This window comes from Dendrobates tinctorius, unplaced genomic scaffold (genome assembly GCF_039654945.1).
Source record: "Dendrobates tinctorius isolate UK_male_01 unplaced genomic scaffold, ASM3965494v1 ptg000079l, whole genome shotgun sequence".
Lineage (NCBI taxonomy): Eukaryota > Metazoa > Chordata > Amphibia > Anura > Dendrobatidae > Dendrobates > Dendrobates tinctorius.
In genome coordinates this window covers 28,240,843-28,256,321 of record NW_027361747.1, presented here as the reverse complement: position 1 = coordinate 28,256,321, position 15,479 = coordinate 28,240,843, and the positions used below count along the sequence as shown (strand labels likewise).

The following is a 15,479-nucleotide window of genomic DNA, read 5'->3' as shown; positions in this document are numbered from 1 at the left end:
CCGACCAGTAACTATTCATTCCTTTCTGCGTCAAGCATTTATTCCCGCCACTGAATATATGAATATGATGTGACACTGAGCATAAAGTAACACATCCCTCCCATAGTTCATGCTGGTGCCATTGATTGTTAAAAAAGTATGATTTATTCTTGTCCATTATTATTAGTTTTGATAAGTTATACTTGGTTTATTATGAACAGGTTTTTTTTTATAACTTGTCGATTCATAAGATCTCTGCCCTTTTGTATTGAAAATGACATAATTGATGAGAAGCTGATGAATATGGCAATGACTGTACCGGAGGATGAGGACACAGGCGGCCACAAGGGAATAGGCCAGGAGGGTCCCGATGGACATCATGTCAACCAGAGCTTTCAGGTCAAACAGAAATGCCATTATCGCTGTAAGGAAAATAAGAGATATTTTAGGTCTAGTTATACAGTAGAATGACAACACTAGTCGTATGATATAATGTAAAGCTGTGACATGTCAAATGAAGGGACATCGCTTTTATCCCAAAACGTCTTGCAGTATAGTTATTTAAAGCTCTCAGAAGCTTCGGTCCACCTCCAGGATCAGAGAATCAGATGTCTATGTGAATGGTGACTGGAACACTGTTCCTTTTATATCATTTACGATCGGTAAGACGGTGCTAATCCTGTGTTTTGTCACTTCATCTATGTAAGACCTTTTTTTTCTATGCCAATACTATCCAATATTCGATAAAACCCCTATCTTACCAAATGGAAACATTGTCTAGCCTAAAGAACAAAATTCTATCTCTCTGACTCCAACCCAAAAGTTAGTCAATTCTGTCAAGGGTTTTATATGCAAAAATCACCATGCAATGTTTCTGTGTGTAGAAGGAAATGCTTCTTGTGAATCAGCAGTTATATACACAGTGGGGAAAATAAGTATTTGATACACTGCAGATTTTGCAAGTCTTCCCACCTACAAAGAATGGAGAGCTCTGTAATTTTTATCACTGGTACACTTCAGCTGTGAGAGACAGAATCTAAAAATAAAAAAACAGAAAATCACATTGTAAGAATTTTAAATAATTAAATTACATTTTATTGAATGAAATAAGTATTTGAACACCTGCCAAACAGTAAGAATTCTTTGTCTCACAGACCTGTTAGTTTTTCTTTAAGAAGCCCTCCTACTCTGGACTCATTACCTGTATTAATTGCCCCTGTGTAAACTTGTTACCTGTATAAAAGACAACTGTCCACAAATCAGTCACACTCCAACCTCTTCACCATGGCCAAGACCAAAGAGCTGTGTAAGGATACCAGGGAATAAATTGTAGAACTGCAAATGCTGTGATGGGCTACAGGACAATATGTAAGCTGCTTCGGGAGAAGGCAACAACTGTTGGCACAATTATTAGAAAATGGAAGAAACACAAGATGACTGTCAATCTTCCTCGGTCTGGGGCTCCATGCAAAATCTTGCCTCCTGGGGTAAAGATGATCCTGATAAAGGTCAGGAATCATTCCAGAACTACACGAGAGGACCTGGTCAATGTTACACCATCAAGGATTAAAATCCTGCAGGGCAAGCAAGCTCTCCCTGCTCATGCCAACACATGTCCGGGCCATTTGAAATTCACCAATGACTATGTGGATGATCCAGAGGAGGCATGGGAGAAGGTCATGTGGTCAGTTGAGACCAAAATAGAACTTTTTCGTATCAACTCCACTCGCTGTATTTGGAGGAAGAAAAAGGATGAGTACAACAGCAAAAACACCTTCCCAATCATGAATCATGAATACATGGGGTCATGTATCACAAAATTTTGCCCAACAACCTCCTTCCCTCAGTAAGACCATTGAAAATGGGTTGTGGCTGGGTCTTCCAGCATGACAATGACCGGAAACACACAGCCAGAGCAACTAAGTGTTAGGACGGCGGAACGCACCAAATATAAAATAACAGGAGGTGCGTTCGCCGCCCGGAGTCCACCGTGCGGTAGATGACAAGACCGCTGCTGAACAATGGCAGATGCACCTAATCAATGAGGTACTGCGCTCGGGTTAACATTACCCGAACGCTAAGGACGGCTCTGTTCTGGCACAGAGTCGCAAGAGGCAATGTGATGCCGAGACACGGCTCTGTTAATGTCACAGAGGCCTGCGTGTGGCGTCGCAACAGCGACCAAGAGTAGCTGCGGTTAGTGCAGCGCAGCGGCAGGTAAAGCCGCAGATGTCGGCGCTGAGACACGGGCGCCGACGGACGCTAGTGTAGGCGAGGATCACATGGCGTGTAGCTTGCCACAAGCTGAGACTGACTATCCAACTATCTGTCAACCATTCGTAATATCCGAGGGAAGGGGTTTCATAATGCGTCAGTCACCAGTCCACACATCCGTCACCATACACACACAGCATAATATGCTACACTAGCGCATCGCCGAGCCGCCATGCGGGCTTTTTATAGCGATGCGCTTCCGGGACCTTCCATTAGCTTGGGAAGGACCAATCAGATCCGACGTAGGACCTGAGCATGTGACCCCTGCTCTCCAGTGAGAGGTCAAGTTGCGGGCATGCCCAGTAGCACGGCATGAGGACTTAGCCTCAGGAGCAGTTCCCTGCAGAGCAGGTTGCGCTGCTAGTGCTGCACCAGAGGTGGCAGCAACATCCAGGCTGTCAGAGCGAGTCTGAGCAGCAAGCCTCGCTCGCCGTGTTTGCTGAGCAACACCCGGAGCGGTCGAGGAAGAATGGGAGACCGCAGGATGTCTGGCTCCGGACTCCCGCTGTGCAATGCCAGGAATCCGACGCCTAACATTACCCCCCCCCAGGGTTCCCTCCCCTCTGAGCTTCACAGCGCTCAAAAGCTGCGACCAGAAGCGGTGCATGAATATTCTCCACCAGGTCCGAGCCTCGGGACCATGACCCTTCCAGTCCACCAAATAGAACTTTTTGCCAGGGACAAACCTGCGCCCCACGATGGCGTTAACCTCATACTCGTCAGACGATAAATCTGATGACCCGGTGGATGGCTCAGAAAACCGGACCATGTTAACTGGTTTGAGGAGGGACACATGAAACACGTCCGATATGGCCAAATGTGGAGGAAGAGCCAGGCGGTAGACCACTGAGCTAAGTCGCTCGAGGACCTTGAACGGTCCAATGTATCGTGGTGCGAACTTGGGAGACTCGACCCGCAATTTAATGCTCTGGGTGGAGAGCCACACCATGTCGCCAGGGGAGAAGCTTGGCGCGGGTCGCCGGTGCGTGTCGGCGGACGCCCTCATCCTTTCTTTAGTTGCCCGGATAGCATCCTGAGTGTGATCCCAAATGTCCCGGGCCTCCACTGCCCAGTCTGCCACCCTGGAGTCAGTGGAGGACACCGGCATTGGGACCGGGACGCGTGGGTGTTGACCATAATTTAGGAGAAAAGGCGTCTGACCAGTGGAATCGGCCACCGCATTGTTTAGGGCAAATTCAGCCCAAGGCAGCAAGGATGCCCAGTCATCCTGCCTGGCAGAGACAAAATGTCGTAGATAGGTGACCAAGGTCTGATTGGCCCTTTCGACCAAGCCATTCGTCTCGGGATGGTAGGCGGAAGACAGATTTAGCTCGATGCTGAGTAAGCTGCAGAGCTCCCTCCAAAAACGAGACGCAAACTGGGGACCTCGGTCACTTACGATTTTGTCCGGCATACCATGTAAACAGAATACATGCTTAATGAACAGGACGGCCAGACCTCGGGCGGAAGGTAGGCGTGCGAGTGGCACCAGATGTACCATTTTGGAAAAATGGTCGGTAACCACCCAGATGACCGTACTGCCACTGGACTTGGGCAAGCCAACTATAAAGTCCATGCCCACCATTTCCCATGGTCTATCTGCTACTGGCAGGGGAAACAAGAGCCTCGCCGGCCTCTGTCTAGAGGGCCTGTTCCGGGAACACGAGACGCATGCTTTCACGTATGCCTTGACGTCTCGAGCCATATGTGGCCACCAATATAACCTTGCCAGGAGTTCGGTGGTCCGTTTATTACCAAAATGGCCACCTAGCCGAGAGGTATGTGCCCAGGCAAGAACCTCCGGCCGTAGCCGAGGGGGCACCAAGGTCTTGCCTGGCGGTACCGACTCGAGAGCGATAGGAGCCATGGTCGTAAAACTCTCCGGAGGGAGAATTAACCGGGGCTCGGCTTCTCCTTCTTCCGCTGAGACCACCGAGCGCGAGAGGGCATCTGCTCGGATGTTCTTCTCCCCGGAGAGGTAGTGCAGGGTGAAGCGGAAGCGAGAGAAGAAGAGCAACCACCTGGCCTGACGGGAATTCAGGCGTTGGGCCGTCTGAAGATAGACCAGGTTTTTGTGGTCCGTGAACACCTGAAAGGGGAATCGGGCTCCCTCCAGGAGATGTTTCCACTCGGAGAAAGCCAATTTCATGGCCAGCAGCTCCCTGTCGCCGATGGAGTAATTTTTCTCCGCCGGTGAAAAGGTCTTAGAATAGAAGAAGCAGGGATGCTTCCGACCTTGAGCATCCTTTTGGTAAAGGACTGCTCCGGCACCGATGGAAGAAGCGTCTACCTCAAGGATAAACGGCTTATCCACATCGGGACGGTGTAAAATGGGAGTGCCTGCAAAGTGGGACTTTATGGAGGAAAAAGCCTTAAAAACCTGTTTGGTCCACGCCTTAGGATTAGCTCCTTTTTTCGTGAGAGCAACCAAAGGAGCTACCAGAGTGGAGAAGTGGGGTATAAACTGACGGTAATAATTAACGAACCCCAAAAAGCGCTGCACCGCTTTAAGAGAATGGGGTTCCTGCCAGTCCATAACCGCTTGCAGTTTGGCCAGATCCATAGCCAACCCCTGGGCCGAGATGACGTAGCCCAGAAATGGCAAGGACTCCTGCTCAAACTGACACTTCTCCAGCTTGGCGAACCGGGAATTCGCCCGCAGGTGGTCGAATACCCTGCAGACATCTTTCCGGTGGGTGGGCAAATCTGGCGAAAAGATGAGGATGTCATCCAGATAGACCACCACCGAGGTAGAAAGCATGTCACGGAAGACAGCGTTGACGAAGTCCTGGAAGACAGCGGGCGCATTACAAAGGCCGAAGGGCATGACCACATATTCATAATGGCCATCCCGAGTATTAAAAGCTGTCTTCCATTCGTCTCTCCCTCGCGAATACGGATCAGGTTGTATGCCCCTCGTAGGTCTAGCTTTGTGAAGAGCCGTGCCCCACGCAACCTGTCGAACAACTCGGAGATCAACGGGAGAGGGTACTTATTCTTTACCGTGATGGCATTGAGACCCCGGTAGTCGATAAAGGGGCGTAACTCTCCGCTCTTCTGAACGAAGAAGAAGCCTGCCCCAGCCGGTGACACCGACTTCCTGATAAAGCCCCGCGCCAGGTTCTCCCAGATATATTGGGACATTGCCTCTGTCTCCGGGAGAGACAATGAGTAGACACAACCTCGAGGAGGTTCTGTGCCTGGCAGGAGGTCAATCGGGCAATCATAGGGACGGTGCGGCGGGAGTGTCTCCGCAGACTTCTTAGAGAAGGCGTCCGCATACTGATGGTAAGGTTCAGGAAGCGTGGAGAGATCTGTAGGCAGCTCTGTAGACGTTACCTGAAGACTGTCCCTTAGACACCTTCCCTCGCCCAATCAATGTGAGGGGAGTGACAACGAAGCCAGGGAACCCCGAGGAGTACCTGATCGATGCCATGAGGCATAATAAGCAAGGACAGGGTCTCCCGATGTGAGGGGGACATGGCGAGACCGAGTGGGACCGTCTGATGGGTCACTTGAGATGGCAATGGTGCCCCATCCACCACCCTGATGGTCAGAGGTTGTGGGAGTAATACCAGGGGAATAGAGTGACTCTGGGCAAAACTCGAGGACATAAAGTTCCCCTCGGCCCCGGAGTCCAGAGTAACCTCTGCCTCCCAGGTGGAGGAACCATTATCCAGAGTACCCCGGAATACCGGCTTAGGCGAAAAGGGCTCCATCTGGGACTGGCCACCACCTACAACCATGGAACGGGGTCGTCCCTTTGGCCGCTGAGGACATGTGCCAGCCGAGTGGCCAAAATGGCGGCAGTGATAACAGCGCACAGAGCCCAGCACCTGACGTGGCTTAGTACCGGTGCGAGATACCTCCATGGGCTCGATGGAGGGAGGCTCCTGAGCGGAATGGCTCAGCGGTTCGGTAAAGGTGGGAGCCAGGTTAATCTTACGTCTGGATTGAGTCCTCTCCAGCCCGCGCTCCGTGAACCGGAGATCAATACGGGTGGAGACGGAGATCAATTCCTCCAGAGTTGTGGGAATATCTCGGGTGGCTAGAGCATCCTTGACGTGCTCAGCTGGGCTTCTCCAGAACACTGGGACTAACACTTTGTCCGGCCACTCCAGTTCGGAAGCCAATGTCCGAAACCGGACAGCATAATGGCTAACCGAGAGTGACCCTTGTGTTAACGCTAACAGTTGGAGAGCCGTATCGTGCGTGACCCGTGGTCCCAAGAAGACCTGCTTCAGAGCCGCGAGGAACTGAGCAGGCCCCTGAACCACGGGATCATCACGTTCCCACAACAGTGTGGCCCACTGCAATGCCCGGCCAGCTAACAAGGAGACAATAAAGCCCACCTTGGCCCGCTCTGTAGGAAACCGTGCAGCCAGCAACTCCAGGTGAATGGAGCACTGACTGACGAATCCCCTACAGGTGGCGCTTTCACCCGAAAACTTATCGGGGAGCGGGAGGGAAGAGCTTGTCGGCGAGGGCAAAAGTGTGGGTGTCATGATCTCAGTGCGGGTTTGACTCGCACACGTGGGGTTAATGTTTGGAACCAGTGCTGATGACTGGCATTTCTGGGGTTAAAGGTTGTGATCCCGATGCAGGCTTACCTGCACACCTGGGGCTATGATTGTGGCCTCTCCCTGGTTCTGGGGGAGGCTTCTTATAGCCTCAGGACGCTCCCATCCCTGTCAGTTATACTCTCGCCCTTGGCATTGTGTGGTGACCCCTGAGTGTGTTTGTGCTGTGTTCTGGTTACTTGATTCTCTGTGTATGACTCGGTCTGTTCTCTGGATATCGCTTTGGATTCTGCCTGGTACCTCCTATGTCTGTTTGGTTTTGATCTCTGCTTGGCCCTGATTATCCGCTCTGTCTCCTCCCTGTTACTGTACTGTGATCCTGTGTATGACCTTTTGCTTTGTCTGACCTCCCATCTGTTTATCCCTCCTGTACCTCGCTGGTCTGTACCGTGCATGACTTCTGCTTTGCCATAATCTGAGTTCTCTGGCTTCTCTGACACTATTAGTTGAAGCACGCTTTGTCACCTCTGCTGCCCTGCTCCCCAGGTAACTCTTAGCACTGCTTCTGTACTCAGGACACGCGCACTGGCTCTATGAGCAAGTGTAGTGCGGTATCTCTGACATTATAACTGACCCTTTCAGTTTTTGGGGTTTTTTTTTCTGAAGAAAAAAAAAAAAAAAAAGTGTGTGTTATCCTCATGGATCCCATGCAAGCCTTGGCTGATCAGGTCAAGCACCTGACCCAAATGTTCCATAAGCTCAATGTGGAACAACGCACGATGGCCCATACCCAGCAACAGTTGGTGGTTACTGTGCAGGGGGCTGTCGATGCAGGGGCTTCTGGTTCTGGGGGTAGGGATGTGTCATTAGCGTCCCTCGAATCTCCGGTCAAATTACCAGACCTTTTCTCAGGGGATAAAAAGGAGTTCAGGTCTTTCAGAGAAGGATGCAAGCTTTTTTTTTCTCTAAGGCCCCGCTCCTCCGGGGATGAGTTCCAGAGGGTGGGGGTCATTATTTCCCTACTTCGGGGGGCTCCGCAAGCATGGGTTTTCTCTCTGTCTTCCTCTGCTCCTGAACGTATGTCTGTGAATGCATTCTTTGAGGCCCTCGGGCACATTTATGATGAACCTGACCGAGTGCGATTGGCAGAGGACATGTTGATGAGTGTCTGTCAGGGGAAACACACAGCTGAGTGGTTTTGTTCTGAGTTCCGCCGCTGGGCGGCAGAGGTCTCTTGGAGCGACGCCGCACTCCGAGGACTCTTTCGCAGAGGCTTGTCCGAGCGGCTGCAGGATGCCTTGGCGTTACATCCCCCACCTAACTCTCTCGAGGACGCCATGACCCAGGCCGTCCGGATGGACCGCAGGCTGCGGGCCAGAGGGGTGATGCAGGTGGATACTCCATTATTCCCCAGTGGAAAAGAGACTGCCCCTGAACCCATGGATGTAGGCGCCCTCTCCCTGAAGGATACGGAGAGGAAACGCCGGAAGGACAAGCAGTTATGCTTTTACTGTGGTAAAACGGGACATTGGAAAAGGGAGTGCCCGAATTGCCCGTCTTCAAACCCGGTCGGCGGGAAACTACTAGGTCTGGGTAGTCAACGGGGAGGCTGCTCAGACCCTCAGGTACCATTTTCCTCATTTTCTAAAGTAGTACTGCCTGTGGAACTGTTTGTGGATGGTAGTTCTTTTTCCTCTACAGCCTTTGTGGACTGCGGATCATCTATTAATCTTATTGACTCCCAATTGGTCACACACTGCAAGATAGGGACAGTTAGGCTCAAGGTTCCGATCAAGGTGATGGCCATTGACTCTTCTCCCCTCACTAAGGAGGGAATTCGCTTTATGTCTGATGTGTTTTCGCTCAGAGTGGGCGCTACTCATGTGGAAAACATAAGTTGTTTTGTGCTGGACAATCTACCTGCAGGGTTGGTGTTGGGCATGCCCTGGTTACAACACCATAACCCAGTTATTAACTGGAAAACGGGGGAGATTGTACAATGGGGGTTTAATGATTTTGAGTTATATGATAAAGCCGCACTGCTGGTTAAACCTGTTAAATCTGTGTCTGTATCATCTGTCGAGCTGGAAGGTATTCCGGAATGCCTGAAGGACTTCGAAGATGTATTCTCCGAAAGCGAGGCCGAGACGTTACCGCCACATAGACCCTTTGACTGCGCTATTGAGCTGGTCCCGGGGGCTAAATTACCCAAAGCCCGTCTGTTTAATTTGTCCGGTCCTGAGCGCTTGGCTATGAAGGAGTACATTACTGAAAGTCTGCGCAAAGGACACATACGTCCTTCAGTCTCACCTGTGGCGGCAGGTTTCTTTTTTGTAAAGAAAAAAGATGGCGGGTTATGTCCCTGTCTCGACTTCCGGGAGCTTAATCAAATTACTGTACGGAATACGTACCCCCTTCCGTTGATTCCCGATTTATGTAACCAACTATCAGGGGCAAAGTGGTTTTCTAAACTGGACCTTCGGGGGGCATATAATTTGATAAGGGTCCGAGAGGGGGATGAATGGAAAACCGCGTTCCTCACGACCGAGGGACTATTTGAAAATTTAGTCATGCCGTTTGGTCTTACCAACGCCCCTGCCATATTTCAGAATTTCATCAACGTGGTATTCTCGGATCACATTGGTCGTTTTGTCGTTATCTACTTAGATGATATTTTGATATATTCCCCCGACAAGTATTCTCATTTGGAACATGTACGAACTGTGCTCCAAAGGCTGAGAGAAAATCATTTGTATGCCAAATTGGAAAAATGTGTATTCTGTGTACAAGAGTTGTCCTTTTTGGGGTTAATTGTATCCGGTGAGGGTTTTCGCATGGACCCCAAGAAGGTGCAGGCCATTGCGGATTGGGTGCAACCCCGAGATCTTAAGGGTCTTCAGCGCTTCTTGGGGTTCGCCAATTATTACCGCAAATTTATCCGGGGGTTTTCGCAAGTGGTCAAACCTCTCACGGATCTAACATGCAAAGGTGCGGATGTGAGAAATTGGTCCTCGCTCGCAAAAGCGGCCTTTGCGACGCTGAAAAAATGTTTTATGTCTGCTCCTGTGTTAGTGCAGCCAGATCCGTCCAAACCATTTGTCGTGGAAGTGGATGCCTCTGAGGTGGGGGTGGGGGCGGTGTTGTCCCAAGGGCCTGCCACTCTAACCAACCTCAGGCCATGTGCTTTCTTTTCCAAGAAGTTCTCTGCTGCGGAAAGAAATTACGACGTAGGCAATAGAGAACTTCTTGCGGTCAAATTGGCGTTTGAAGAATGGAGGCACTTTTTGGAGGGGGCCAGTCACCCGGTTACGGTGATCACAGATCACAAAAATTTGTCGTACATTGAGTCTGCTAAAAGACTAACGCCCAGACAGTCACTTTTTTTTTCCCGTTTTCAGTTTACAATTACATTTCGTCCAGGGTCTAAGAATGTCAAGGCTGACGCCTTATCACGCAGTTTTCAGCCGGTGTCGCCCCCTGAGCCACCGTCCTCCATTCTTCACCCTGGGGTTGTGATAGCAGAGGTCTCATCTGAATTGGAACGGGAGATTCAGGGGGCCCAGTCGCAGGCCTCGGCGGCCAAGCCGGAGGGGAAGTTGTTTGTCCCAGAGCAACTTCGCCTGAAACTCTTGCAGGAGTTCCATGAATCCAAGCTGAGTGCTCACCCTGGTATTTCAGCCACACGTCTGGCGGTGGCTAGGATCTTTTGGTGGCCTACCCTTGATTCGGACATAAAAAAAATTCATTGCTGGTTGTGGGGTCTGCGCTCGTTCTAAAAGCTCTCATAGCCGGCCAGCAGGGGAGCTGATACCCTTGGCAGTGCCCGAAAGGCCATGGACTCACTTATCCATGGATTTTGTTACCAATCTCCCTCCATCTAAGGGTAATACAGTGGTATGGGTAGTGGTGGACAGGTTTTCTAAGCAGGCTCATTTCGTACCCCTGTCCGCACTACCGTCAGCTGAGACGTTGTCCAGGTTGTTTGTGCAGCATGTGAACCGGTTGCATGGGGTACCCCTGAATGTGGTGTCTGATCGTGGTGTGCAGTTTGTGGCTAAGTTTTGGCGTGCTTTCTGCAAAAAATTAGGTATGTCTCTGTCCTTTTCGTCTGCATACCATCCTGAGAGCAATGGGCAGACGGAGCGCACTAACCAGTCCCTGGAACAGATCCTCAGGTGTCTAACCTCTGCTAGACAGAGTGACTGGTGCGATGCACTGCCGTTAGCTGAATTTGCCTTCAATAGTCGGGTGAGTCAATCCACTGATAGGTCCCCATTCTTGATTAACTATGGGTTCAGTCCTCATTTCGGTGAGTTTTCTCGTCTGGATTCGGGGTGCCCCGGGGCTGAGGACTCTGTTCAGCGGTTAAAAAATACATGGGCAGAAGTCCAGCGGCGTATATCCAGGTCTCAAGGCAGGTATAAGTATTTCGCGGACAGGAAACGAACACCTGGTCCCATGTTTCGGGTGGGAGAGAAAGTTTGGCTCTCCACGCGAAACATTAAGTTAAAGATTCCGTCAGCCAAGTTAGGACCCAAATTCATTGGCCCGTACAAGATTGTGGAAAAAATCAATCCAGTGGCGTATAGGCTGTGCCTTCCACCCTCTTTCAAGATCCCTAACGTCTTCCACAAATCTCTACTGAAACCTTTTGAAGCAGTCCGGGGAGACTCCGAGTCTGCTGCTTCTCCTGTTTTGGTCGAGGGGCAGGTGGAGTACGAGGTTGGTCATATCGTAGATTCCAGGTTGGTACGGCGGTCGGTACAGTACCTGGTTCATTGGAAGGGGTATGGACCGGAGGACAGGTCCTGGGTGCCGGCCCGGTTGATGCATGCTGATCGCCTGGTACGGGCTTTCCATGCTAAGTACCCGGTCAAGCCTGGGGGTCCAGAGGCCCCCCGTTGAGAGGGGGGTACTGTCATGATCTCAGTGCGGGTTTGACTCGCACACGTGGGGTTAATGTTTGGAACCAGTGCTGATGACTGGCATTTCTGGGGTTAAAGGTTGTGATCCCGATGCAGGCTTACCTGCACACATGGGGCTATGATTGTGGCCTCTCCCTGGTTCTGGGGGAGGCTTCTTATAGCCTCAGGACGCTCCCATCCCTGTCAGTTATACTCTCGCCCTTGGCATTGTGTGGTGACCCCTGAGTGTGTTTGTGCTGTGTTCTGGTTACTTGATTCTCTGTGTATGACTCGGTCTGTTCTCTGGATATTGCTTTGGATTCTGCCTGGTACCTCCTATGTCTGTTTGGTTTTGATCTCTGCTTGGCCCTGATTATCCGCTCTGTCTCCTCCCTGGTACTGTACTGTGATCCTGTGTATGACCTTTTGCTTTGTCTGACCTCCCATCTGTTTATCCCTCCTGTACCTCGCTGGTCTGTACCGTGCATGACTTCTGCTTTACCATAATCTGAGTTCTCTGGCTTCTCTGACACTATTAGTTGAAGCACGCTTTGTCACCTCTGCTGCCCTGCTCCCCAGGTAACTCTTAGCACTGCTTCTGTACTCAGGACACGCGCACTGGCTCTATGAGCAAGTGTAGTGCGGTGTCTCTGACAGTGGGCACACGTGAGATGGCCTCAGCGACCGTCTGGGTGGCAGCTAGCGCAGCATTAGCAACTGAGTTGGTGCTCTCGATAGCCGCCAACCTGCTCTCCAGCTGCCGAATGTAGCGCTGCAGCTGCTGCACGTCTGCCATTGTCAGCCAGACCCTGGCGCTAGTGTAATGTTAGGACGGCGGAACGCACCAAATATAAAATAACAGGAGGTGCGTTCGCCGCCCGGAGTCCACCGTGCGGTAGATGACAAGACCGCTGCTGAACAATGGCAGATGCACCTAATCAATGAGGTACTGTGCTCGGGTTAACGTCACCCGAACGCTAAGGACGGCTCTGTTCTGGCACAGAGTCGCAAGAGGCAATGTGATGCCGAGACGCGGCTCTGTTAATGTCACAGAGGCCTGCGTGTGGCGTCGCAACAGTGACCAAGAGTAGCTGCGCTTAGTGCAGCGGCAGGTAAAGCCGCAGACGTCGGCGCTGAGACACGGGCGCCGACGGACGCTAGTGTAGGCGAGGATCACGTGGCGTGTAGCTTGCCACAAGCTGAGACTGACTATCCAACTCTCTGTCACCATTCGTAATATCCGAGGGAAGGGGTTTCATAATGCGTCAGTCACCAGTCCACACATCCGTCACCATACACACACAGCATAATATGCTACACTAGCGCATCGCCGAGCCGCCATGCGGGCTTTTTATAGCGATGCGCTTCCGGGACCTTCCATTAGCTTGGGAAGGACCAATCAGATCCGACGTAGGACCTGAGCATGTGACCCCTGCTCTCCAGTGAGAGGTCAAGTTGCGGGCATGCCCAGTAGCACAGCATGAGGACTTAGCCTCAGGAGCAGTTCCCTGCAGAGCAGGTTGCGCTGCTAGTGCTGCACCAGAGGTGGCAGCAACATCCAGGCTGTCAGAGCGAGTCTGAGCAGCAAGCCTCGCTCGCCGTTTTTGCTGCGCAACACCTGGAGCGGTCGAGGAAGAATGGGAGACCGCAGGATGTCTGGCTCTGGACTCCCGCTGTGCAGTGCCAGGAATCTGACGCCTAACACTAAGGAGTGGCTCCGTAAGAAGCATTTCAAGGTCCTGGAGTTGCCTAGCCAGTCTCCATAACTGAAACCAATAGAAACTGAATGTTGCACAGGGGGAACCCCAAAACCTAAAAGATCTGGAGAAGATCTGTATGGAGGAGTGAGCCAAAATCCCTGCTGCAGTGTGTGCAAACTTGGTCAAGAACTACAGGAAATGTCTGACCTCTGTAATTGCAAACAAAGGTTTCTGTACCAAATATTAAGTTCTGTTATTCTATTGTATCAAAATACTTGTTTTATGCAATAAAATGTAAATTAATTATGTAAAAATCATACAATGTGATTTTCTGCATTTCTTTTTCAGATTCTGTCTCTCACAGCTGAAGTGCACCTACAATAAAAATTACAGACCTCTCCATTATTCGTAGGTGGGAAAATTTTCAAAATCAGCAGTGTATCAAATACTTATTTTACCCAGTGTGTGTGTGTGTATATATATATATATATATATATATATATATATATATATAATATACTGTATACACTGTATATACACTGATCGTCATTGCATTAAAGCTAGAGATGATTGAATCGATTTGTTGCTGAATGGATTTGATGCTAATTTTATGAAATTCACAGGTACCAGCAAATTTTGCGAATTGATCAGTGTGTATGCCCACCGCCATATTCCACATTGTAGAAGATTGCATCAGTCATAAAAGGCTCACATGACCTCAGGCGCCACAATGTGGTCCTCCGCATACAATAATGTCTTGCAGCTATCACATCAAATAGTATAGCGTAGCTAATCAGAGGGACCATCATGTCGCATATAAAAGCCGATGCAAGGAAAGAAGGTGCTACCGTATTTTAGGCCCCCTTCACGCGTCTGTAGAATTCTGGTACCGGAAGAAAAGATACCCGTGCCATCAGTGAGCTATCAGTGTGCCATCTGTGTGCCATCCGTTTTTTTCCAGTATGGCTTAAGGAAAATTAATTCCAAAGCGTCTCCTATACTTTTCAATGTTAAACACGTACAAGCACGCGGATGGCACATGGATGACACACGGATACCATTCATGTGCTGTACGTGTTTTATACAGACCCATAGACTTGTATTGGCCCTTGTCATTTATGCTGCTGGTAAAAAACGGATAGTAGTAAAGATGCACACTCAAAAATAAGTAGCGGTGCTGGCCAGACTGGAATCAATCTCAGGTACCGAAGTATATAGTATACAGCCGCACTCGTAGAGGTTCTTTCCAAATATGTGTGCTTATTAAGTTCACAACAGTGATAAAAGATAATAAATGAAAAAAATGTTTTCCAAGTGATTTCTTAACATTTCGACCTGAGCCCGGGTCTTTCTCAAATTCGCAAGTTTTGAGTTGTAGTAAGGATACGCTGGGAGTGAGCTGGTACCTCGCATAAGACAGTAAGCTCCAGATGAAAGTTTAGGTAATGAAGTAGTACAATAGTGGTAGTATTGGGTTGCCTGGTAGCACCAATGTGGCATCAGGCCTTTGAGGTGGCGTCTAAGCAGTGTAACCTGCATTCACTGTGAACTTTTGTTCAAACTAATAAACACACATATTTGGAAAGAACCTCTACGAGTGCAGCTGGTAAAAACACGGACATGTGAGCAGCACCATAGATTATAAAGGGTATGTGTGGCATCTGTGAAAAAAATGGATGAGACACGTACATGTGATGGAGGCCTAAGGGAGATTTAGAACAGTGAGAGTACAACAGAGCTCACAGCTCAGTGACAGAGTTTAAAAGACCAAACCCTAAAACATTGGATAAAAACTCAAGACTATTAGTTCCCCATCTTTCTTATATGTATATGAGCTGTTCAGGACTATGGGCCGGACACTGATCTCCCTGAGAATCTGCCTCCAGAGATTATTATGAAAGGGGACATGTAACTAAAACTGTTAGGCCGGTTTCACACGTCAGTGTCTACAGTACGTGTGGTGACAGTTTTCTCACGTACCAGAGACACTGACACACATAGACACATTCAAATGAACGGGTCTATGCACATGTCAGGGTGTTTTCATGGACCATGTGTCTGTGTGCAAAACACGCAGACATGTCCATTTTCACCCGGACATA

The 15,479-nt window shown here is 49.9% G+C and overlaps 1 protein-coding gene across 5 annotated transcripts in view; it reads right to left on the bottom strand.

Moving 5' to 3' along the window:
• SLC7A2 (solute carrier family 7 member 2) overlaps positions 1-15,479 on the bottom strand; it is a 162,120-nt gene that overhangs the window by 25,963 nt on the left and 120,678 nt on the right. For all 5 annotated transcript variants that reach the window (XM_073583616.1, XM_073583619.1, XM_073583617.1 and 2 more), the window contains exon 8: positions 299-401. In XM_073583616.1, coding sequence (XP_073439717.1) covers positions 299-401 — 103 coding nt within the window. The remainder of the gene's footprint in view (positions 1-298; positions 402-15,479) is intronic.